Source organism: Paroedura picta, chromosome 1, assembly GCF_049243985.1.
Source record: "Paroedura picta isolate Pp20150507F chromosome 1, Ppicta_v3.0, whole genome shotgun sequence".
In the NCBI taxonomy this organism is placed as follows: domain Eukaryota; kingdom Metazoa; phylum Chordata; class Lepidosauria; order Squamata; family Gekkonidae; genus Paroedura; species Paroedura picta.
The window spans coordinates 1,163,207-1,186,571 of NC_135369.1; the positions used below are offsets into that span (position 1 = coordinate 1,163,207).

The window sequence follows — 23,365 nt, forward strand, 5'->3', positions numbered from 1 at the left end:
CCTTCCCCTGAGAAGCCCCTCAGAAGAGCCCTGCTGGGTCAGGCCAGGGAGGGTCCCTCCAGTCCAGCCTCCCGTCTCCCCCAGGGGCCAGCCAGTTCCTCTGCAGGGCCAGCCACAGGGCAGAGAGGCCGAGGCCTTCCCCTGAGAAGACCCTCAGAAGAGCCCTGCTGGGTCAGACCAGGGAGGGTCCCTCCAGTCCAGCCTCCCGTCTCACCCAGGGGCCAGCCAGTTCCTCTGCAGGGCCAGCCACAGGGCAGAGAGGCTGAGGCCTTCCCCTGATAAGGACCTCAGAAGAGCCCAGCTGGGTCAGGCCAGGGAGGGTCCCTCCAGTCCAGCCTCCCGTCTCACCCAGGAGCCAGCCAGTTCCTCTGCAGGGCCAGCCACAGGGCAGAGAGGCCGAGGCCTTCCCCTGAGAAGACCCTCAGAAGAGCCCTGCTGGGTCAGGCCAGGGAGGGTCCCTCCAGTCCAGCCTCCCCTCTCACCCAGGGGCCAGCCGGTTCCTCTGCAGGGCCAGCCACAGGGCAGAGAGGCCGAGGCCTTCTCCTGGGAAGACCCTCAGAAGAGCCTTGCTGGGTCAGGCCAGGGAGGGTCCCTCCAGTTCAGCTTCCTGCCTCACCCAGGGGCCAGCCAGTTCCTCTGCAGGGCCAGCCACAGGGCAGAGAGGCCGAGGCCTTCCCCTGAGAAGACCCTCAGAAGAGCCCTGCTGGATCTGGCCAGGGAGGGTCCCTCCAGTCCAGCCTCCTGCCTCACCCAGGGGCCAGCCAGTTCCTCTGCAGGGCCAGCCACAGGGCAGAGAGGCCGAGGCCTTCCCCTGAGAAGACCCTCAGAAGAGCCCTGCTGGATCAGGCCAGGGAGGGTCCCTCCAGTCCAGCCTCCTGCCTCACCCAGGGGCCAGCCAGTTCCTCTGCAGGGCCAGCCACAGGGCAGAGAGGCCGAGGCCTTCCCCTGAGAAGACCCTCAGAAGAGCCCTGCTGGGTCAGGCCAGGGAAGGTCCCTCCAGTCCAGCCTCCCCTCTCACCCAGGGGCCAGCCAGTTCTTCTGCAGGGACAGTCACAGGGCAGAGAGGCCGAGGCCTTCCCCTGAGAAGACCCTCAGAAGAGCCCTGCTGGGTCAGGCCAGGGAGGGTCCCTCCAGTCCAGCCTCCCATCTCACCCAGGGGCCAGCCAGTCCCTCTGCAGGGCCAGCCACAGGGCAGAGAGGCCGAGGCCTTCCCCTGAGAAGACCCTCAGAAGAGCCCTGCTGGGTCAGGCCAGGGAGGGTCCCTCCAGTCCAGCCTCCCCTCTCACCCAGGGGCCAGCCAGTTCCTCTGCAGGGCCAGCCACAGGGCAGAGAGGCCGAGGCCTTCCCCTGAGAAGACCCTCAGAAGAGCCCTGCTGGGTCAGGCCAGGGAGGGTCCCTCCAGTCCAGCCTCCCGTCTCACCCAGGGGCCAGCCAGTTCCTCTGCAGGGCCAGCCACAGGGCAGGGAGGCCGAGGCCTTCCCCTGAGTAGACCCTCAGAAGAGCCCTGCTGGGTCAGGCCAGGGAGGGTCCCTCCAGTCCAGCCTCCTGTCTTCTCACCCAGGGGCCAGCCAGTTCCTCTGCAGGGCCAGCCACAGGGCAGGGAGGCCGAGGCCTTCCCCTGAGTAGACCCTCAGAAGAGCCCTGCTGGGTCAGGCCTGGGAGGGTCCCTCCAGTCCAGCCTCCCATCTCACCCAGGGGCCAGCCAGTCCCTCTGCAGGGCCAGCCACAGGGCAGAGGGGCCGAGGCCTTCCCCTGAGTAGACCCTCAGAAGAGCCCTGCTGGGTCAGGCCAGGGAGGGTCCCTCCAGTCCAGCCTCCCATCTCACCCAGGGGCCAGCCAGTTCCTCTGCAGGGCCAGCCACAGGGCAGGGAGGCCGAGGCCTTCCCCTGAGTAGACCCTCAGAAGAGCCCTGCTGGGTCAGGCCAGGGAGGGTCCCTCCAGTCCAGCCTCCCATCTCACCCAGGGGCCAGCCAGTCCCTCTGCAGGGCCAGCCACAGGGCAGAGGGGCCGAGGCCTTCCCCTGAGTAGACCCTCAGAAGAGCCCTGCTGGGTCAGGCCAGGGAGGGTCCCTCCAGTCCAGCCTCCCATCTCACCCAGGGGCCAGCCAGTCCCTCTGCAGGGCCAGCCACAGGGCAGGGAGGCCGAGGCCTTCCCCTGAGTAGACCCTCAGAAGAGCCCTGCTGGGTCAGGCCAGGGAGGGTCCCTCCAGTCCAGCCTCCGGTCTCACCCAGGGGCCAGCCAGTTCCTCTGCAGGGCCAGCGACAGGGCAGAGAGGCCGAGGCCTTCCCCTGAGAAGACCCTCAGAAGAGCCCTGCTGGGTCAGGCCAGGGAGGGTCCCTCCAGTCCATCCTCCCGTCTCACCCTGGGGCCAGCCAGTTCCTCTGCAGGGCCAGCCACAGGGCAGAGAGGCCGAGGCCTTCCCCTGAGAATACCCTCAGAAGAGCCCTGCTGGGTCAGGCCAGGGAGGGTCCCTCCAGTCCAGCCTCCGGTCTCACCCAGGGGCCAGCCAGTTCCTCTGCAGGACCAGCCACAGGGCAGAGAGGCCGAGGCCTTCCCCTGAGAAGACCCTCAGAAGAGCCCTGCTGGGTCAGGCCAGGGAGGGTCCCTCCAGTCCATCCTCCCGTCTCACCCTGGGGCCAGCCAGTTCCTCTGCAGGGCCAGCCACAGGGCAGAGAGGCCGAGGCCTTCCCCTGAGAAGACCCTCAGAAGAGCCCTGCTGGGTCAGGCCAGGGAGGGTCCCTCCAGTCCAGCCTCCCATCTCACCCAGGGGCCAGCCCGTTCCTCTGCAGGGCCAGCCAGAGGGCAGAGAGGCCGAGGCCTTCCCCTGAGAAGACCCTCAGAAGAGCCCTGCTGGGTCAGGCCAGGGAGGGTCCCTCCAGTCCAGCCTCCGGTCTCACCCAGGGGCCAGCCAGTTCCTCTGCAGGGCCAGCCACAGGGCAGAGAGGCCGAGGCCTTCCCCTGAGAAGACCCTCAGAAGAGCCCTGCTGGGTCAGGCCAGGGAGGGTCCCTCCAGTCCAGCCTCCCATCTCACCCAGGGGCCAGCCCGTTCCTCTGCAGGGCCAGCCAGAGGGCAGAGAGGCCGAGGCCTTCCCCTGAGAAGACCCTCAGAAGAGCCCTGCTGGGTCAGGCCAGGGAGGGTCCCTCCAGTCCAGCCTCCCGTCTCACCCAGGGGCCAACCAGTTCCTCTGCAGGGCCAGCCACAGGGCAGGGAGGCCAAGGCCTTCCCCTGAGAAGACCCTCAGAAGAGCCCTGCTGGGTCAGGCCAGGGAGGGTCCCTCCAGTCCAGCCTCCCGTCTCCCCCAGGGGCCAGCCAGTCCCTCTGCAGGGCCAGCCACAGGGCAGAGAGGCCGAGGCCTTCCCCTGAGAAGACCCTCAGAAGAGCCCTGCTGGGTCAGGCCAGGGAGGGTCCCTCCAGTCCAGCCTCCCGTCTCACCCAGGAGTCAGCCAGCTCCTCTGCAGGGCCAGCCACAGGGCAGAGAGGCCGAGGCCTTCCCCTGAGAAGACCCTCAGAAGAGCCCTGCTGGGTCAGGCCAGGGAGGGTCCCTCCAGTCCAGCCTCCCGTCTCTCCCAGGGGCCAGCCGGTTCCTCTGCAGGGCCAACCACAGGGCAGAGAGGCTGAGGCCTTCCCCTGAGAAGACCCTCAGGAGAGCCCTGCTGGGTCAGGCCAGGGAGGGTCCCTCCAGTCCAGCCTCCCGTCTCACCCAGGGGCCAGCCGGTTCCTCTGCAGGGCCAACCACAGGGCAGAGAGGCCGAGGCCTTCCCCTGAGAAGACCCTCAGAAGAGCCCTGCTGGGTCAGGCCAGGGAGGGTCCCTCCAGTCCAGCCTCCCGTCTCACCCAGGGGCCAGCCAGTTCCTCTGCAGGGCCAGCCACAGGGCAGAGAGGCCGAGGCCTTCCCCTGAGAAGACCCTCAGAAGAGCCCTGCTGGGTCAGGCCAGGGAGGGTCCCTCCAGTCCAGCCTCCTGCCTCACACAGGGGCCAGCCGGTTCCTCTGCAGGGCCAGCCACAGGGCAGAGAGGCCGAGGCCTTCCCCTGAGAAGACCCTCAGGAGAGCCCTGCTGGGTCAGGCCAGGGAGGGTCCCTCCAGTCCAGCCTCCCGTCTCCCCCAGGGGCCAGCCAGTTCCTCTGCAGGGCCAGCCACAGGGCAGAGAGGCCGAGGCCTTCCCCTGAGAAGACCCTCAGAAGAGCCCTGCTGGGTCAGGCCAGGGAGGGTCCCTCCAGTCCAGCCTCCCGTCTCCCCCAGGGGCCAGCCAGTTCCTCTGCTGGGCCAGCCACAGGGCAGAGAGGCCGAGGCCTTCCCCTGAGAAGACCCTCAGAAGAGCCCTGCTGGGTCAGGCCAGGGAGGGTCCCTCCAGTCCAGCCTCCCGTCTCCCCCAGGGGCCAGCCAGTTCCTCTGCTGGGCCAGCCACAGGGCAGAGAGGCCGAGGCCTTCCCCTGAGAAGACCCTCAGAAGAGCCCTGCTGGGTCAGGCCAGGGAGGGTCCCTCCAGTCCAGCCTCCCGTCTCACCCAGGGGCCAGCCAGGTCCTCTGCAGGGCCAGCCACAGGGCAGAGGGGCCGAGGCCTTCCCCTGATGCTGCCTCCTTGCTCTGGGATTAAAGGGGCTTTGTGAACGTGGAGCTTCTCCTCGGCCCCTGGGGCTGGCAGCCACTGATGGACCTCTCCCATCAATCTCTTTGCCTTCTAAAGTCGACGGGACCGTTCTCTGGGGGCGATTCCCTTTCTGATTCCCTTTCTGGGTCAAAGGTTTCCCTGTTGGGGCCTGACCAGATCCCTCTACCCAGAGGCCTCAAGTTCTCGTTTTCGGGGAAAGGGAGGAAAATGTCTCTCTGCCCACCCTCTCCACCCCCTGCCTAATTTTAGGCACCTCGACAGTCACGTTACCAGTGGCAGCAGAATGCCTCTTCTCGCCACGAGGCAGCTGGCTCCCCCCTCCTCCCCCCATGCCGTCTGTCTGGTTTTTTGAGCAGCGTGTGGGGCGAGCTGCAGAGCCCAGGGAGGGCTGGCCCCTGGCTACTTGGCAGCTGAAGCTCAGAGGGCAAGTGGGAGAGGGAGGCCAGCAGTGTCTCTGCACTGCAAGGGCCGCTGATGCTGGGGGGGGGGGGGCAGGTGACTGGCTCCCCACCCCCAACTCTGGCCTTTTCTTGGGCTGGCTGACAGGCCTCAGCCCCCCTTTGATGGCTGTTCTCTCAGTGTGCGCCACTAGTGATCCTGACCACAGATTGTGACAGGGAATTCTGAGAGCTGCTTTGTCCTGTCTGTTAAATGCCCAGCATGATTTAGAGGCCACCCTGTGAGAGCTCTGTGCACCTCATCAGTATGGTATGTTCAGTTCTTCTTGCTCGAGGAGCCCCCAGGCTATTTGGTCATCCCTCGCTGAGAAGGTGCTGCAAAATTCTGCTTGCTCCAGCTGCCATCCCATGCTCCTTCTCCAACAGCTGCATGGCACCCTAGTTTCCTGGAGTGAGAAGGGACCATCTCGTCCCACCCACATCCAGGATAAGCCTCTGTCCAGCTGCTGCCACCTCCTTAGGCAGCCCCTTCCATTGCTGAACTAGACTCCTAGAATCCTAGTGTGGGAAGGGGCCATGGAGGCCATCTAGTCCCACCCCCTGCTCAGTGCAGGATCAGCCCCCAGCATCCAGGAGAAGGATCTGTCCAGCCACTGCTTGAAGACGGCCAGTGAGGGGGAGCTCCCCACCTCCTTAGGCAGCCCCTTCCACTGCTAAACTAGACTCCTAGAATCCTAGAGTGGGAAGGGGGCATGGAGGCCATCTAGTCCCACCCCCTGCTCAATGCAGGATCAGCCTCAAGCACCCAGGAGAAGGATCTGTCCAGCCGCTGCTTGAAGATGGCCAGTGAGGGGGAGCTCCCCACCTCCTGAGGCAGTCCCTTCCACTGCTGAACTAGACTCCTAGAATCCTAGAATCCTAGAGTGGGAAGGGTCCATGTAGGCCATCTAGCCCACCCCCTACTCAAGGCAGGATCAAGCCTCCAGCACCCAGGAGAAGGATCTGTCCAGCTGCTGCTTGAAGACCACCAGTGAGGGGGAGCTCCCCACCTCCTGAGGCAGCCCCTTCCACTGCTGAACTAGACTCCTAGAATCCTAGAGTGGGAAGGGGCCATGGAGGCCATCTAGTCCCACCCCCTGCTCAGGGCATGATCAGCATCCAGCATGCAGGAGAAGGATCTGTCCAGCCCCTGCTTGAAAACCACCAGTGAGGGGGAGCTCCCACCTCCTTAGGCAGCCCATTCCACTGCTGAACTAGACCCGTATAATCCTTTGTCTGCACTTGCTTTGTTTATTCTGTTGTGGATCCTGCTGAGTTCAGATTGATTGTTGTGGATCCTGCTGAGTTCAGAGAGTCCTCTATCTCCCCTCCCCCCATTGAAAAAGAAAATGTTCTGCACATGATTAGGGAAGCTCAGAAAGGGGGGGGCAAGTGCAGCAGGAGCCTCTTACTTTCTTTTCTTGAAGGGAGGGGGGAAGAGGATTTGAGACAGCAGTGGAGGGGGAATAAATCTAAGAGGAAAATCTCTGCTGAGAGAAGTTAGGACTTCTGGTGCTTCTGCTGAGAGAAGTTGGGGCTTCCCCTTTAAGGGAAACCCTGCAACCTGTGAACCAGGAACTGACACCCTGGCCAATCAGGGCTTTTATACAGCGTTGGAGGCTCTGCAGCAAGTTAGTTTGGGAAAAGCAGAGAGCTGCACCTTTACTTATGCCGATTTTTCGGATATCGAGTGTTATATTCACTCCAGGATATCGCGGGGAAAAGGTAGTGTCACTCTGGATCAATCATGCTTGTTGCGGATGAAAAATTGAAATAGCCCCAAATCAAAGTGGAAATCACATTCATTGTAGACGGCAGGGACTGAATCAACCTGGGATTGGAATAAAAGCTCTGTGCAGATTCAGCCCAGGATCAGGATCTGTCCAGCCAGTTAGGAGAAGCTCCCCACCTCCTTAGGCAGCCCATTCCATGGCTGAACATCAGGAAAAAAATTCCCCTGATACCTATCCGATACCATTCTACACGTCATTTAAAGCTGTGAGTGATTCTGATTTTGTGTAGGCTCAAGGGGGTGGCAGGTGACAGTAGATGAGCGATAGGGTTGTGAGTGTCCCACATATTGCAGGGGGTTCGAGTAGGTGACCCAGGAGGTCCCTTCCAATTCTATTATCCTATGATTCTATGGGTCCTGTCCTCTCCTACCAACAGGAACCTTCCCCTGCCCTCCTCCAAGTGACCTTTCAGATCCTTCAGGAAAGCCACCCTGTCCCCTCTCCCTCTTCTCCAGGCTGAACATTCCCACGACCCTCAGCCTTTCCTCAGAGGGCTTGGCCCCCGGGCCTCGGATCTTCCTCCTTGCTCTGCTCTGCCCCGTTTTGTACCAGACCCTGTGCCACCCCCCTGCTCCCCTCCGTCAGTTTACTCAACCGGGGACCTTATTAAAGCCTTACTGAAATGCAGGAAACTTCATTGAGTTTCCATGATCTATGAAGCCCGTCACTCAGTCAAAGAAGGAAGCTGGTTTGGTCTGGCAGGACCTGTTGGAGACAGAACTCTCCTGGATCACCACATTGTCCTCCAGATGTTGGCAGATGTGCTCCATCCTCTTCCCTGCAATTGCGGTCTGTTGGTCTTCCATTTTGCACTTTGTGTTCACTTGGTCTTATTTTGTGGCACCCGTGGCCAGTTCAGACCACGTTGGACTGTGTAGGAAGTGAGGATTCCTTGTTGCATCCCTTCGCCCTTCCGGAAGCTTCCTTTACCCCCTTGCCCAGGCTGGAGGGGATCCTCCGGGCACACCCCAGCTGGGCCTCCCTCTCGTCACTCAGGTTTTGAGGGCTGTGGCACTGGCAGGAAATGCCTCCGGATTTGTCCCTCAGCTCTGGCCCAGGCCTTTTCAATGGTGGGCTTGCCCATGTTTGCTTCGCATGAGTTTTTGTGCTTGGCTGCAGGGGCATCAAATGTTCACAACATGTCCCCCCCCCCCTTGCACCCTGGCCCTAAAGCCGTTTGTCCTGCATCTGGAGTGTGTTTGGTCCTGCCAGCTGGGTAAGGCCCAAGCTTGGGCGGAAAAAGGTGCATTGCACCTTGGGAAGGAAGTCCGCTTTGGTGAAGGGGCTGCATCATATGCTGTGGCTCTGCTTGGCCTCCAGCTGAACGATGGTGGGCTCCGGAGATGGGAGCAGAGCGGGTGAGGTGGCGGCCCTGGCACTCAGCAGCGCTCCCGCCAGCTCTTGTCTTCTTGCACAGGCCGGGACGTCTGTGCTCAGCAGCAGAGCCCAGCTGGACCAGACCAGTGAGGCTCCATCAAGTCCAGCATCCTGTCTCACCTAGGGGCCACCAAACACCAGGGCAGAGAGGCTGAGGCCTTCCCATATGTGGCCTCCTGTCTCTGGGATTCAGAGGTGCACTGCCTCTGAATGTGGAGGTTCCCCTCAGGCAACATGGCTAGTAGCGACTAATCAACCGAGAGTCCTCTAGGTCAGGCATTGTCAGGAAGAAGTCTCTCCTTTGAGAGAGGACCCCGCCTCTGGAACGGTCGAAGGCCCCCTGCCTTGGGGAGCTCAGCGTGAGCTCCTCTGAACAAGGGCTTGGGCTTGCAGGCTGTTCCCGGGGGCCTGGTGCTGGTGGAGGAGGAGGTGGGGAGAGATGGGCGGCACGGAATGTCTCTTTCCTGAAGAGCCAAGGACAGCCATGAGGCCGCAGAAACCTTGCTCTAATTGGCAACTTCTCTCTCTTGTTTTTGTGTGTGTTGTTGGATTCCCAGGGTGAATTCTCTAGAAGCAAGATGTCAGATGCGGGGAGCAGCACAGATGGGAGAACAGAGATGCCCAACGGTAAGTGAAGGGGGGCGGGGCCGCTCTCTTCTCCCAAGGACACTTGTTACGGCTGGCGGGAGATGCCGGCGGAGTCACGCGGCAGGCCTGAAGAGGCAGCCCTGCCCGGTGGTTGCGGCTGCAACAAGGCTGGGGCCTGCAAAGGACTGTCACGCACCAGCAAGGCCTCTGCGTCTGCGTCTGCCCTGCTGCCTGTGCCCTTGGATGCTTGTGCAGGAGAACTGCCCCTTTGTCAAGCGACTGAGCCTCCAGCAGGCTGAGTAGTCCTTCGTAGCTAGAGGCTAGAAATCCAAACTGTCTCCCATTGGCTTCTTTAGGATCTTTATTGTTATTTATAGCATTTTTGCTCCCTTTCCACCCCATCAGAGTACCCCAGGAGTTGAGCGTTTAAATTCTGTCTCACTTCCCTAGACGGCGGATGGCTGGCTAAGAACGCAACGAGAATGTTGCAAGGACTCCTATCCCAGCCATAGAAATAGTGTGAAAAAATGCAAATTCTATCTGGCAAAGCCTGGCTCAACAGTCACGGGCTGCCTTTGTCAACCGTTTGACTTTGGAGGAGCCCCTAGAATAATTCCTCAGGTTTCAAGGAACCCCGGAAGTGATGTCAGCTGGTCATGCATCTGTGCCCCCCTCCCCCACCCCCCCGAAATCACCACCTATGTTAAGAGGCAGGTTCTAGGAGGACCGAGGGAGGGGAAGACGTGGTTTAAGGAAGGACTTGGCCCCCGAGGCACAGGAACTACAAGACACCTCCCTTGCACTTGGGAGGGGGAGCAGCGGAAGCAGCCCATTTCATAGCTTGTGGCCATTAATGCAGGAGGCGAAAGGCTGTGCCCCCCCCGCCCCCCCGCCCCCGGGTTGGATGGACCCCTAGTTGGGAATCTCTGGTCTAGGGTAACGATGGCCCTGCTGTGGGTCTCTGCTGAGGCTGATGAGCCTGCCCCCCCCGCGGCCATTGGATGGAGGGCCTCTGGAGGCTGCCGTTAACAAAGGGTGTCCTTTCTGCCTGTTCCACTCAGAGGCTGCAGGAGAGTTGTGGGGAACGGAGCCTTTGGCCCCATGGGAGAGATCTGTGGCCACATCTCTCTCCCTCTCCCTCTTTTGCGGGGGGAGTGGGCTTGAGTCATTTTGGACTTTCTCTGCCATGATTCTATGTGGGGGTGGCTTGGAGTGCCCTGGGGGGAAGCTGAATCAAATGGGGCCAGTGGTGGGGCTGCAGGGGCAGCAAAGTGGCGGCTGTGAGGACGATAGGGGGCCTGGGCAGCCCTTGATGGTGGTTGGGCTATGGTGCCAGCTGGATGGCGCGGCCTCAACTGCAGGGTCGCTTGGCCTGGTGGGAATTTGCCGGTGTGTTGAAGGGCCAACCGCACCCTCCCTCGCGCCCAGTGTTGGGGGGTGGCCTGAATCCTGCCACCTGCCTGCCTTCCTCTGCCATGCCTGGTGCCCCAGCCCATTCAGAGAGCAGGTGTGGGCTTCTCCCCAGTAGAAAGGGAATACTCCAGCTCAGGGGATGGGGCAGAATGTAACTGGCTGCTGCTTTGGCTTTGTGCTGCCCAGGAAGCTTGTCCAGCAGCCCAGAAGAGATGTCTGGAGCCACGGAGGGGCGAGAGACGTCTTCCGGCGTGGAAGTCGAAGCTTCCGACCTCAGCCTGAGCCTCACTGGGGACGAGGGGGGGCCCAACCGGGCGTACCCGGAGAGCTCTGCAGAGGAGAAGGACTCGGACAGCATGGATGACACCGGGCACTACTCCATCACCGAGGAGAGCCGGACCTACGACCGCTCCCACTCGGAAGAGGACGAGGAGGACGAGGAGGACGAGGAGGAGGAGGAGGAGGATCTGGAGGTGGAGGTGCAGCATTCTCACCGGCGGGCGCAGCGCAAGCGTCCAAACTGGGACCGAGACTCCTCAGACAACGAGCGCACCCTGGAGGACTGGATGGCCTCGGAGACGACGGTGCTGCCGCGGCCTCGCTGGCAGGCGCTCCGGGCCCTGCGGGAGAGGGAACTGGGCTCCGGCTCCCGCTTCATCTACGAGGCCTGCGGGGCCCGCATCTTTGTGCAGCGCTTCCGCCTTCAGTACGACCTGGAGCGCCACGCCGGCTGTGTCAACACCTTGCACTTTAACCAGCGTGGGACGTGGCTGGCCAGCGGCAGTGACGACCTCAAGGTGGTGGTGTGGGACTGGGTCCGGAGGAAGCCCGTGCTGGAGTTCGAGAGCGGCCACAGGAGCAACGTATTCCAGGTGAGCGTGCCCAGGAAAAGGCAGGTATACCCAGGTGTTTCTGGGTTCGGGGCCCTTAAATGGTCAGCAGGTGGGAGCCTCTCTTAGAAGCCTCCCCGCCCTGGGATAGTGCCGAGCCTCTACTGGTTGTGCTGAGCTCAGGGGCTGCATCACACTGCCTGCTCATGTTTAGTTTACAATCCACAAGTACCCCAAGGTCTCGTTCACACACAGTGTTACCTAGAAGCGTATCCCCCATCCAGTAGGCATGCTTTTCATTTTTCTGACCCAGATGCAGAACTTTACACTTATCTTTATTAAATTGATTCTTGCCCATTTTTCCATTGTGTTCAGATCTCGTTGAACTCTGTCTCTATCTTCCGTAGTATTTGCCAGTCCTCCCAATTTGGTGTCATCTGCAAACTTGATGAGTAGTCCCTCCACCCCCTCATCTAGATCATTAATAAATATGTTAAAAAGTACCGGGCCAAGCACTGAGCCCGGAGGTACCCCGCTACTCACCTCTCTCCAGTCTGATGAAACACCATTGACAACAACTCTTTGAGTGCGGTTCTCTAACCAATTCCCTATCCACTTAACTATCTGAAAATCCAGATTGCAGTCCTTCAACTTATCCATCAGAACATCATGGGGAACCTTGTCAAAAGCTTTACTAAATTCCACTCTTGGGTGCATTTCATCCAGCCCAGGGGATCTGAACTCATCCTGTGCAGCTAAATGCCTCTCAACAACCTCTCTGTCCATGTCAACCTGCCACCCAGACACTATTCCTTGGCTACGGCCATCTCTAGATGTGCCTAAACCCTTTGACCTGTGGGCAAAAACAGATGTAAAATAGGCACTAAGCCTTTCTGCTTTCTCTGCATCTTCCGTTAGAGTTTGTCCATCCGCACCCAACAGTGGGCCTATTGCCTCCTTTACTTAACGTTTGCTCCTCATAAAAATCTTTTCTTGTTACAATGGGCTTCCCTGGCCAATCTTAGCTCACTCTCAGCTTTGGCCTTTCTGATGATTGATCTACAGTGCCTAGTAACCTGTAGGTACTCTTCTTTAGAGCTCTGTCCTTCCCTCCATTTCCTGAACATTTTCCTTTTCTTTCTTAGTTCCTCTTGAAGTTCTCTGTGGGTCCAGGGAAGGGTTTTTCAATAAGGGACGAATCACTGCCTCCTTCAGCACCTCTGGGATCTCCCCTGTAGACAGGGAGAGGTTCATGATATCTCCCAGAGGGCCTCCTGTCCACTGGTCCCTGGTCTTGAGCAACCAAGACGGACAGGGATTAAGGGGGCAGGGGGTCGCCCCCAGTGACCCCAGCAATTCATCCACTTCAGTTCCTGAGAGCCTCCTGAAGTCATCAAACAATCCCCTGAGAAGGCCAAGGGGTCTCTTGTTCCCTCTCTGAATTAAAGGCAGCAGAAAGGTTTTACTATCTGAGATGTAGTAGAAAATGTAGGCTGGGGAAAAATACATTAGCAAACACAAGAAAATATTGTTCGGGCAGAAACTCTACAAGAGATGCGACTTCCTGTGTGTTTAGTGATTAAATAACACAGAATAAACTGACCTTTCAAATAATTTATTGCTATAAAACACATGCCATTTGCACCCTGGACTGTGTACATTTAAATAAAACATTTCCCAAAGTATTTTATTTTTACTTCTTTGCATTTACACACCCTCCTTCTCTGCCAAAGGATCCCCAGTTCTTGTTCTTTGTTGCTCCTTGAAATTCACCACTTCTTCCCCTTTGCTGTGCATCCGGAAGCCTTTCTCACTCAGAGACTGAAAATGTCCTCCATTTTTCATTTTTTCTTGGTGTGAAGCTCCTTGTTTCAGGAAACATTTTATTGCTTCTAAAAGTGCTCCTCTGAGTTTTCCCATTTTTTCGGTCAAAAAAGGGTGTTTTAAAAAATATATGGGAATGATTGTTGTCTAACAATTGTTGCTTTAGGATGCTTAGGGCTGATCCTGCGTTGAGCAGGGGGTTGGACTAGATAGCCTGTATGGCCCCTTCCAACTCTATGATTCTATGATTCTAACGGTGTAGGATCTGACCTGGATGCCACAGGCTCAGCGCATCTCCTAAGCTACGCAGTTCTTGATTAGTTCTTGGATGGAAGGCTGCCAAGGAAGCCCAGAGTTGCTGCAGAGTCAGGCAGTGGCCAACCATCTCTGCATGCCTCTTGCCTTCAGAACCGTACAAGGTCGTCATATGATGGTTGCTGGACCCCCTTCTCCTTCAGAGGGGAGAAGGCATCCAAGATGGTTTCTGTCATGCAAATTCGGTGTGGACCCCTCTTGGAGAGCTCATCAGCTGACCCTCCAGATTGTCTAGCCCTAACATTCCGGTAGGTGGCTAGAGCTCTACTCTATGCCAGACTTTTGAAAATTGTAAGAAAACCTTAGGAAATGGAAAAGCAAAAAAACTAAAGGGAGAGAAGGAGGCCTTTATCGGTCACGTCTTAGCCTGCAAACATGAAAGAGCGATGGAAGCCTTGCTTTAGGATGCTCTGGGCTGATCCTGCGTTGAGCAGGGGGTTGGACTAGATGGCCTGTAGGGTCCCTTCCAACTCTATGATTCTATGATTCTATGAATAGGCTGCCTAAGGAGGTGGTCAGCTCCCCCTCACTGGCAGTCTTCGAGCAAAGGTTGGATGCACACTTTTCTTGGATGCTTTAGGATGCTCTGGGCTGATCCTGCGTTGAGCAGGGGGTTGGACTAGATGGCCTGTATGGCCCCTTCCAACTCTATGATTCTATAAGCCCAGCTGGAAAGCTCTCTCAGCAGCAGCAGCAGCAGCAGCAGCAGCAGCGGCAGGATGAGCCAGAAAGCCAGTCACTGCAGCTGGGAGGGGGAAGGAAGAAGCCCTCTGCCCTATTCAAAGCTTCAGGTGGCCGCAAGGTAGCACCAGAGAGCCACCCAGAGGTAAAAAAACAAGAGGGGCGGTAACATATCTGGTCAATCCTAACATTAAAGCTGATGATGCTTTCTTTCAAGACCCGGGAGGGTGCTCTCTCACGCTTAAGCTCCAACTAGCGGATGGGAAGAACCTAATCTGTGCCCCTAACAATTCAAAAGATGAATTTCATGATGAACTTTTTAAAAGCACTCGGAAGTTCTGGATATGGGATTAGTATTCGTAGGAAACTTAAATGCTGTCCTAAATTCGGTCTTAGACAAGTGTCGTTAGAAATCCGGCTTGAAACTGCCTAAAACTGCGTTGATTAATTTTCAACATTTATCGATGGTTGACGTCTGGAGAGAACCGAACCCACAGGTACGCAAGTCCACGTTGGATTCTCGTCGACGTGATTTGTATTCCAGCATAGACCAGGGTTGGCTTTCCAATGCCTGCCTTCCAAGAGTGGTTAGTGTAGATATTACTGGTCAGAACCAATCCACTGCCACGAGATTTGCATTACCAAAGGACTGGCGTGAGAAGATGGGTAATGGGTCAGTATATTCTGGAAGACAAACAAAGAGTTCAGAGATGTGAGTCTGACTTTTAGGAATTTTTTCAGATTAATCAAACAGAAGAAGAAGAAGAGTTGGTTCTTATATGCCGCTTTTCCCTACCCGAAGGAGTCTCAAAGCGGCTTCCATTCGCCTTCCCTTTCCTCTCCCCACAACAGACACCCTGTGGGGTGGGTGAGGCTGAGAGAGCCCTGATATTCCTGCTCGGTCAGAACAGTTTTATCAGTGCCGTGGCGAGCCCAAGGTCACCCAGCTGGCTGCATGTGGCGGAGTACAGAATCGAACCTGGCATGCCAGATTAGAAGTCCACACTCCTAACCACTACACCAAACTGGCTCTCCGGATGTTTGTCCACATTATGGGATGCAAGTAAAGCGTATATGAGAGGGGTTCTAATTTGACAAAATGCCTTGATTAAAAAGAAAACGGTGCAAGAATTGAGAACGATTCAGGAATTGCTACAACTGGAAGATCAACACCAGATTAAACATTCTAAGCAAACTTGGAAACAGATCCCACTTTTAAGGATGAAATCATATTGAAACTGAAGAGATGAGGACAGAATTGAACTCTAAAACAAAAAGAATTTGAGCACGCGGACAAACCTGCCAGATGGTTGGCCCCTAAATTACGAAGAAAAACAGGAAAAAACTTACCCGATTGGAATGCAAAGGTGTGGAATATCTGTCAGAAAAGGATTTGCAAATGTGTCTTACAAAAATTTGTATCAAGCAGAAAACACTCAACATAACTTAGAAAAAGAGATCCGTTCTCTGAAGACCATTCCAATTAAAAAATGTTCCTCTGAACTTTGTAGAATACTAAACCAAAAAATAACAATCCAGGAAATTATTGATGCGATTTTGGCCGTGAAACCTCAGAAGGCACCTGGTCCAGATGGTTTACGGGCAGAATATTCCACGTGGCTACACCAGGGTTACACCAGCTGTAATATTATGATGGGACTGTCAGATCTTTTACTTGCAGAGTCATCATGGCCACCTACAGAAAGAGGGAACAGGTCCGTCTGCTCCTCAGTCTTACAGGCCAATTTCCCTGCTTAATGTGGATCACCAAATTATTGCAAAAATACTGGCAGAAAGACTCAGAAAATGTATTGGACCAATCAGGTTTTATGCCTAAAACATATATGAGAAATAATTTACGTTTGGTTTTAAATGCAATGGAACATGTACACAATTCGCAGCAATCTGTAGCCTTTGTGTTCCTAGATGCTGAGAAAACTTTTGATGATGTTTCTTGGGATTCTTTTTGAGCCACATTACAAACCAGGATTTGGTGAAAAGTTTCTGAATTGAATCCTACAAATCTACTTTTGCCAGTCAGGGCTCCGGTTCTCCCCGAGAAGGCCTGGCATGGCCTTTCTGGGCCTCAACGAACCTTCCTGGGGGGGGGGGGGCAGATGAGGCCAAGCTAGCCCTCCCCTTGGCCCCGCAAAGGCTTGCTGAGGCCAAGAAAGGCCGTACTGGGCCTTGTCAGGGCGAGCGAGAGCCCAGCATGGGTCTTGAGGAGGAGGTGGCGAGCCTTCCCCGGGCCAAGGGGAGGGCTGCCTGGGACTTGCCTCCTCCCCTTCTCATCAGGCTGCCTTGCCAAGGCCTGCCTGGGACATGGGGAGGGGGAGCAGAGTCCCCACCAACCCTTCCCCCCGGGCCTCGGAGGACCTGCCTGGAGTTGGGGGAGGAATGGAGTTCCCACCAGCACTCCCCTTGCCCCCAAAAGCCCCGCTGAGGCCTGGAGAGGGCGTGTCGGGTCTTTTGGGGAGAGGAGAAGAGAGTAAGGGAGTCCCCACCAGTTCTCCCTCCCAGCCTGAAAAGGCCCACTGTGGCCTCTCCGAGCCTGGGGGGGTGAGGGGGAGGCCGGCGCCCATTGTATTAAAGCACAATGGGCTTTTTTGCTATAAAAGGCCAAGAATTGCTTTTAAAACTTTACAAGATGAAAAGAGGTGGCCTGGGTGTTCCAAACCTGAAACTTTACCTGTATGCAGCAGCTCTTGGCTGGTCGATTGGATTTCTGATACGAATTCAAGAGATTAAGTATTTGAGAAGAATGGTATGGATGAAGGTGTTTTCATAGTGTTTTATGGCCAGAATAAAGAAGTCAATAGAACTCAGTTCATTCATGTCTGTTAACTAGGGCCAGCTTGCTGGGAGGGGCAGTATACAAATCTAACAAATAAATACATGAGGGACCGCCTATCGTCCTATGCCCCCCGCCTTATGCCGTATGCTCTGCAGGTGATAATTTATCGGTCGTTCCCAGCTCCAGGGAAGCACATCTGGCTGCAACCAGGGCATGGCCCCGACCTGGTGGAAGGAGCTCCCGGGTGAGCTGTGGGCCCTGCAGGAGCTTCCGGCATTCTGCAGGGCCTGGAAAACGGAGCTCTTCCGCCAGGTCTACGGTTGAGGCGAGGGGCAGCGAGGAAGATCAGGGTGGCCCCTGCAGCGGTCAGTGTCACCTGGACCCTCTTTCTTCCCCCCTAGAGGTAGGGAGAGGAGGGGGGTTGATTTCGCCATGTTGTTGCAACTTTTGCGGTGTTATTTTGTCTGTTTTTAATGGGTTTTATTGGGGGTTATATTGGACATGTTTGTAACCCACCACAAGCTGTTCGGGAGTGGCGGGCAATACATTTAATAACAACAACAACTGAGTTTGAAAATATTGTTTTTCGAAACAAACCTCATTTACAGAGGCACATTTACTGTTAAAAAATATGAAACTGAAGATGATGTGTGGGAGTGGTTATTGTCTAAAACTCTAAAACAGGGGTAGTCAAACTGCGGCCCTCCAGATGTCCATGGACTACAATTCCCAGGAGCCCCTGCCAGCAAATGCTGGCAGGGGGCTCCTGGGAATTGTGGTCCATGGACATCTGGAGGGCCGCAGTTTGACTACCCCTGCTCTAAAACTTGTGAAGTCACAGATGTTGAAGAAAAATTGGTATAAGATGTTTTATAGATGGTATTATGATAATAGAATCATAAAATCATAAAATCATAGAATCGTAGAGTTGGAAGGGGCCATACAGGCCATCTAGTCCAACTACCTGCTCAACGCTGGATCAGCCCTCAGCATCCTAAAGCATTCAAGAAAAGTGTGTATCCAACCTTTGCTTGAAGACTGCCAGAGAGGGGGAGCTCACCACCTCCTTAGGCAGCGTATTTCACTGCTGAACTGCTCTGACTTTGAATTTTTTTTTCCTGATATCTAGCCTATATCGTTGTACTTGTAGTTTAAACCCATTACTGCGCGTCCTTTCCTCTGCAGACAACGGAAACAGCCTCCTGCCAAGTGACAACCTTTCAAATACTTAAAGAGGGCTATCATGTCCCCTCTCAACCTCCTTTTCTCCAGGCTGAACATTCCCAAGTCCCTCAACCTATCTTCATAGGGCTTGGTCCCTTGGCCCCAGATCATCCTCGTCACTCTCCTCTGTAGCCTTTCAATTTTATCTACGTCCTTCTTGAAGTGAGGCCTCCAGAACTGCACACAGTACTCCAGGTGTGGTCTGACCAGTGCCGTATACAATGGGACTATGACATCTTGTGATTTTGATGTGATGCCCCTGTTGATATAGCCCAAAATGGCATTTGCCTTTTTTACCGCTGCATCACACTGCCTGCTCATGTTTAGTTTACAATCCACAAGTACCCCAAGGTCTCGTTCACACACAGTGCTACCTAGAAGCGTATCCCCCATCCAGTAGGCATGCTTTTCATTTTTCTGACCCAGATGCAGAACTTGACACTTATCTTTATTAAATTGCATCTTGTTCTCCTTTGCCCATTTTTCCATTGTATTCAGATCTCGTTGAACTCTGTCTCTATCTTCCGTAGTATTTGCCAGTCCTCCCAATTTGTTGTCATCTGCAAACTTGATGAGTAGTCCCTCCATCCCCTCATCTAGATCATTAATATATATGTTAAAAAGTGCCGGGCCGAGCCCCGAGCCCTGAGGTACCCCGCTACTCACCTCTCTCCAGTCTGATGAAACACTATTGACAACAATTCTTTGAGTGCGGTTCTCTAACCAATTCCCTATCCACCTGACTATCTGAAAATCCAGATTGCAGTCCTTCAATTTATCCATCAGAACATCATGGGGAACCTTGTCAAAAGCTTTACTAAAATCCAAGTAAATGACATCAACCGAATTTCCCCGATCCAGCAAACCTGTTACTTGGTCAAAAAAGGAAACCGGGTTGGTCTGGCAGGACCAAAAGGAGAGTACTGGTAATTACTTATGCTAGTGGATCTTTTTATCATATGTGGTGGAATTGTAAAAAGGTAAGGAAATTGTAAAAAAAGTAAGGAAATTCATATTATATTAGAAACGCTGAATATACAATTTCCTGTGTATCCTGACTATATGGTGTTATGTGCGATGCCAGAAAATATGCCACTGCAAGCTCAAATCTTTTTTTCCCATGCTACACTGGCCCGGATAGCTAGAGCAAACGTCTGAAAAAACACAGAGATTCTGACAGTAACAGACTAGTTGGATAAACTAGCAGAACTTTCTAAGATGGCAAAATTAGCAAGTCTGGTTAACAGCAAATCTTTGGAAGAATTTCAAGAACAATGGCATTATTATACACACAAAAGTAGCCAATGTGGCTTTAAAGGTCTACTGATGTTATTGTTTCTATGATGGTTCTGTGTTTCGTATATTCATTGTTTAGTCTTTTTTGTTTCTATCTGAAATAATAAAAAGTCTTTAATAAGAAAAAAAAAGACTGGTCAAAGTGCAGACGGTTTTCCCCCTTCCTGACATCTTTGAGGGTGTCATCAAAGGCAATTTGTTATCTCATAGAATCATAGAGTTGGACGGGTCCTCCTGGGTCATCTAGCCCAACCCCGTTCAGAATGCAGGACACTCACAGCCCTCTCGCTCCTCCACTGTCACCTGCCACCCCCTTGAGCCTTCACAGAATCAGCCTCTCCGTCAGATGGCTCTCCAGCCTCTGTTAAAGAATTTCCAAAGATGAAGAAACCACCACCTCCCGAGGAAGCCTGTTCCACTGAGAAACCGCTCTGACTGTCAGGAACTTATTTCGGAGGTTTAGACAGAATTTGGAATCCTAGAATCATAGAGTTGGAAGGGACCTCCTGGGTCATCTAGTCCAGCCCCCAGCACTGTGCAGGACACTCCCAACCCTCTCATTCCTCCACTGTCACCTGCCACCCCCTTGAGCCTTCACAGAATCTGTTGCCAAGACATTCTGTGCTCTGCCAGAGGACGCTATGGAGGGCTTTAAGGTACCCCTGGTGTTGACTCCAGAGCTGTGCCACCTAAAAGGAAGCTTGGTACCCTCCCCCCCTCCCCCTTGGTGCCAATACTTGGATACTCTTGGATGTTGTTATGGGGGGTTGGATACCGCCATGTTTTCTTACTCATATTTTCTTACTAATTTTTACATCCTTTAATAGGGTTTTATTGGTGGGGGGGGGTGGGGTTATTCATGTACTTTTGTAACCTGCCACAAGTTGATTCCGGGAATGGCAGGGAATAAATACCTAAAATAATAATAATAATAAGGACACTGAGAATGTTCTCAAAGGCTCAGTGGACAGGAAGACCAAAGCTGTGCTGAAGAAATTGTACAAGGTGCCGTCTCTGGCAGTGAGGGCACCTGCTGGGCTCCCACATTTCACATGTAGAACCTGGATCTCATGAGGTCCCTGCTCAAGATGCAGAGGGCAGCAGAACTTGCCCCTGGCCCCTCCCAGGATCGGTTTTGTACCAGGGCACAAGGAGCAAATAGAAGAAGAACAAGAGTCAGGGACATCTGCTTAAGAGGCTGGCTGGCTGGCTGGTGGCTCCATGGTCCAAAAGCCCAGCTCCAACTGGGAAAATTCTCTAGTAGGCTCCTCTTTGGGGAATCCACTTTCAGTACCGTCCTCACTGGGGAAAAAAGAGAAGAAGGCTGTTCCTTCATCCTCCACCAGTAGAGAGAAAGACTCAAAAGCCAGAGAGCTTCAGTCCTTTCGTGAAGAAGAGAGACGCCCCTTGGATATAATGGCAGGACCCGCCAAAGACTTCCGGCACGCCTTAGGCAGGGTGGAAACGTGCCCTCCAAAAGCCACTCCCCGACTGGGGGTTGGCACCAGCTCTTTTCAGAGGCCTCAGATGAGGAGTTTGAGTTTGAGAGTGCACCCCCTCCCCAGCCCCAAGACCCCAGGGGAGACGCTGCCCCCTAAAGCAAACCGTTCTGCGATGCAAGAGGTCCTTCCAGCCCAGCAATTCGAGGGGGCCGCCCCATACTCCCCCTGGTTCTCAAGAGAGAGCCGTGCTAAAGGGTCTCGGCAAACAGGAAGACAAAGTTCGGACCCCAAAACGAGGGAGGCCCAGCTTCGCCTTCCTGTCCCCCTGGAGACCAGGCAGTTCCTCTCCTTGGCAGCCAGGTGGTGGTGACCTTGGTGCCGGACCTTCAGTGGGTGCCCCCTGCCTGGTGGCGTGCTCGCAAGGGCTGGCCGGGCGGGGCCGGGGGCGGGGGCGGGGGCGGGCCTCGTGTGCTTGCTGGGGCTCTGGGGCTGACTCCCCTCTTCTCCCCCCGCAGGCCAAGTTCCTCCCCAACAGCGGGGACTCCACCATTGCCACGTGTGCTCGCGACGGGCAAGTGCGCGTGGCAGAGCTCTCGGCCACCCAGTGCTGCAAGAACACCAAGAAGGTGGCCCAGCACAGAGGCGCTTCGCACAAAGTGAGTCTATGGAGGACGGGGGGGGGGGGGCACCAGTGGGGGGAGCGCTTTCTAGCCTTGGAGCCCTGCCTGCCTGCCTGCCTTCTGTGGGGCATGGGGGGCTCAGCGCTGCTTGCCGGCATGGGGCTCACAGAAGGAGCCAGTCCCAGCACAAAACATTCCTTCGCCTCACCCTTAGCAAAACTGCCTAAAATAGCAGCTGCAAAAGCCACAGCCTGCCACCTAGAATCCTAGAGATGGAAGGGACCTCCGGGGTCATCTAGTCCAACCCCATACAGATTGCATGAAATTCACCTCTACCTGCCCACCTCCAGTGACCCCATGCCCTGGGGTCATTCAGAAAAGTGGGCTAGTCATCAACTCCTAGAATGAGAAGGGTCCCTGGAGGCCACCAAGCCCACCCCCTGCTTAGTGCAGGATCAGCCTTAAGCATCCAGGAGAAGGATCTGTCCAGCCGCTGCTTGAAGATGGCCAGTGAGGGGGAGCTCCCCACCTCCTTAGGCAGCCCCTTCCCCTGCTGAACTAGACCCATAGAATCCTAGAGTGGGAAGGGGCCATGGAGGCCATCTAGTCCCACCCCCTGCTCAGTGCAGGATCAGCCTCCAGCATCCAGGAGAAGGATCTGTCCAGCCGCTGCTTGAAGACGGCCAGTGAGGGGGAGCTCCCCACCTCCTCAGGCAGCCCCTTCCCCTGCTGAACTAGGCTCCTAGAATCCCAGAGTGGGAAGGGGCCATGCAGGACATCTAGTCCACCCCCTGCTCAGTGCAGGATCAGCCTCAAGCATCCAGGAGAAGGATCTGCCCAGCCACTGCTTGAAGACGGCCAGTGAGGGGGAGCTCCCCACCCCCTTAGGCAGCCCCTTCCCCTGCTGAACCAGACTCCTAGAATCCTAGAGTGGGAAGGGGCCATGCAGGCCATCCAGTCCCACCCCCTGCTCAGGGCAGGATCAGCCTCCAGCATCCAGGAGAAGTGTCTGTCCAGCCGCTGCTTGAAGACGGCCAGTGAGGGGGAGCTCCCCACCTCCTTAGGCAGCCCCTTCCCCTGCTGAACTAGACCCATAGAATCCTAGAGTGGGAAGGGGCCATGCAGGCCATCTAGTCCCACCCCCTGCTCAGTGCAGGATCAGCCTCCAGCATCCAGGAGAAGGATCTGTCCAGCCGCTGCTTGAAGACAGTCAGTGAGGGGGAGCTCCCCACCTCCTGAGGCAGCCCCTTCCACTGCTGAACTAGACTCCTAGAATCCTAGAGTGGGAAGGGGCCATGAAGGCCATCTAGTCCCACCCCCTGCTCAGTGCAGGATCAGCCTCAAGCAGGCCGGGAGGGCAGCCGATGCCTAAGGAGCCCTTCCAAAGGAATGGTGGTTGGCTGAGTGCACACGGGTGGAGGGTGGGTAAGGGAATCTGTAGCCCCACATCATGCAGCTTCTAGTGCCTCCCCCCTCCCGAGGCCCTTGCGTGAGTGTCTGACATGCTGGCTTCCCTTGGAGTCCCTTTGGTTTTCCTCTGACCGTGGGGGCCTTTTAGCCTTTTTGGTTTTCCTCTGACCGAGGGGGTGTGTGGAGGAGTTGGCGGGCCAGTGGGCCCAGCACTTTGGCCATCAGAGGACTGCCAGGCTCAGGCCTTTCCTGGGTGGGAGTCCACACACCCGCCTGCCCACCTGTCTTCCAGCTGGCACTGGAGCCGAATTCTCCGTGCACCTTCCTGTCAGCTGGGGAAGATGCTGTAGTCTTCACCATCGACCTGAGACAAGACCGGCCAGCTTCGTAAGTGGCATGTGGGGTGTGTGTGTGTCGGGGGGGGGGCACATGCTCCTGCCTCTTGATGCTTGCAGGGCTCTGGTATGGGTGGGCTTCCCTGAGGGGGGGGGGGCGGCAGCAACTGCCGCTCTTCCTTCTGTCTCCAGTCCAGGCACAGGCTGCACTCTGTCCTGCCCCCGTGCCCCCCCCCCTCCAGCACAGGTGGCTTTCCTTCCTTGGCTGGGGGCAGGGTCAAGAGGCTCTTTCTGCCCTCCCCTTCTCTGGCCTCCCTGAAGCAGCAGTGCTCAGAGCTCAGCCAACCCCCGTGCTGATTGTTGGGGGGCTTGTGGT

At 55.8% G+C, this 23,365-nt stretch overlaps 1 protein-coding gene across 3 annotated transcripts in view; it reads left to right on the forward strand.

The window, feature by feature from the left end:
• Positions 1–23,365, forward strand: part of DCAF8 (DDB1 and CUL4 associated factor 8) — a 40,449-nt gene that overhangs the window by 10,575 nt on the left and 6,509 nt on the right. For all 3 annotated transcript variants that reach the window (XM_077319051.1, XM_077319059.1, XM_077319066.1), the window contains 4 exons: positions 8,775–8,844; positions 10,405–11,090; positions 21,140–21,280; positions 22,947–23,041. In XM_077319051.1, the coding sequence (XP_077175166.1) occupies positions 8,775–8,844; positions 10,405–11,090; positions 21,140–21,280; positions 22,947–23,041 (992 nt within the window). The remainder of the gene's footprint in view (positions 1–8,774; positions 8,845–10,404; positions 11,091–21,139; positions 21,281–22,946; positions 23,042–23,365) is intronic.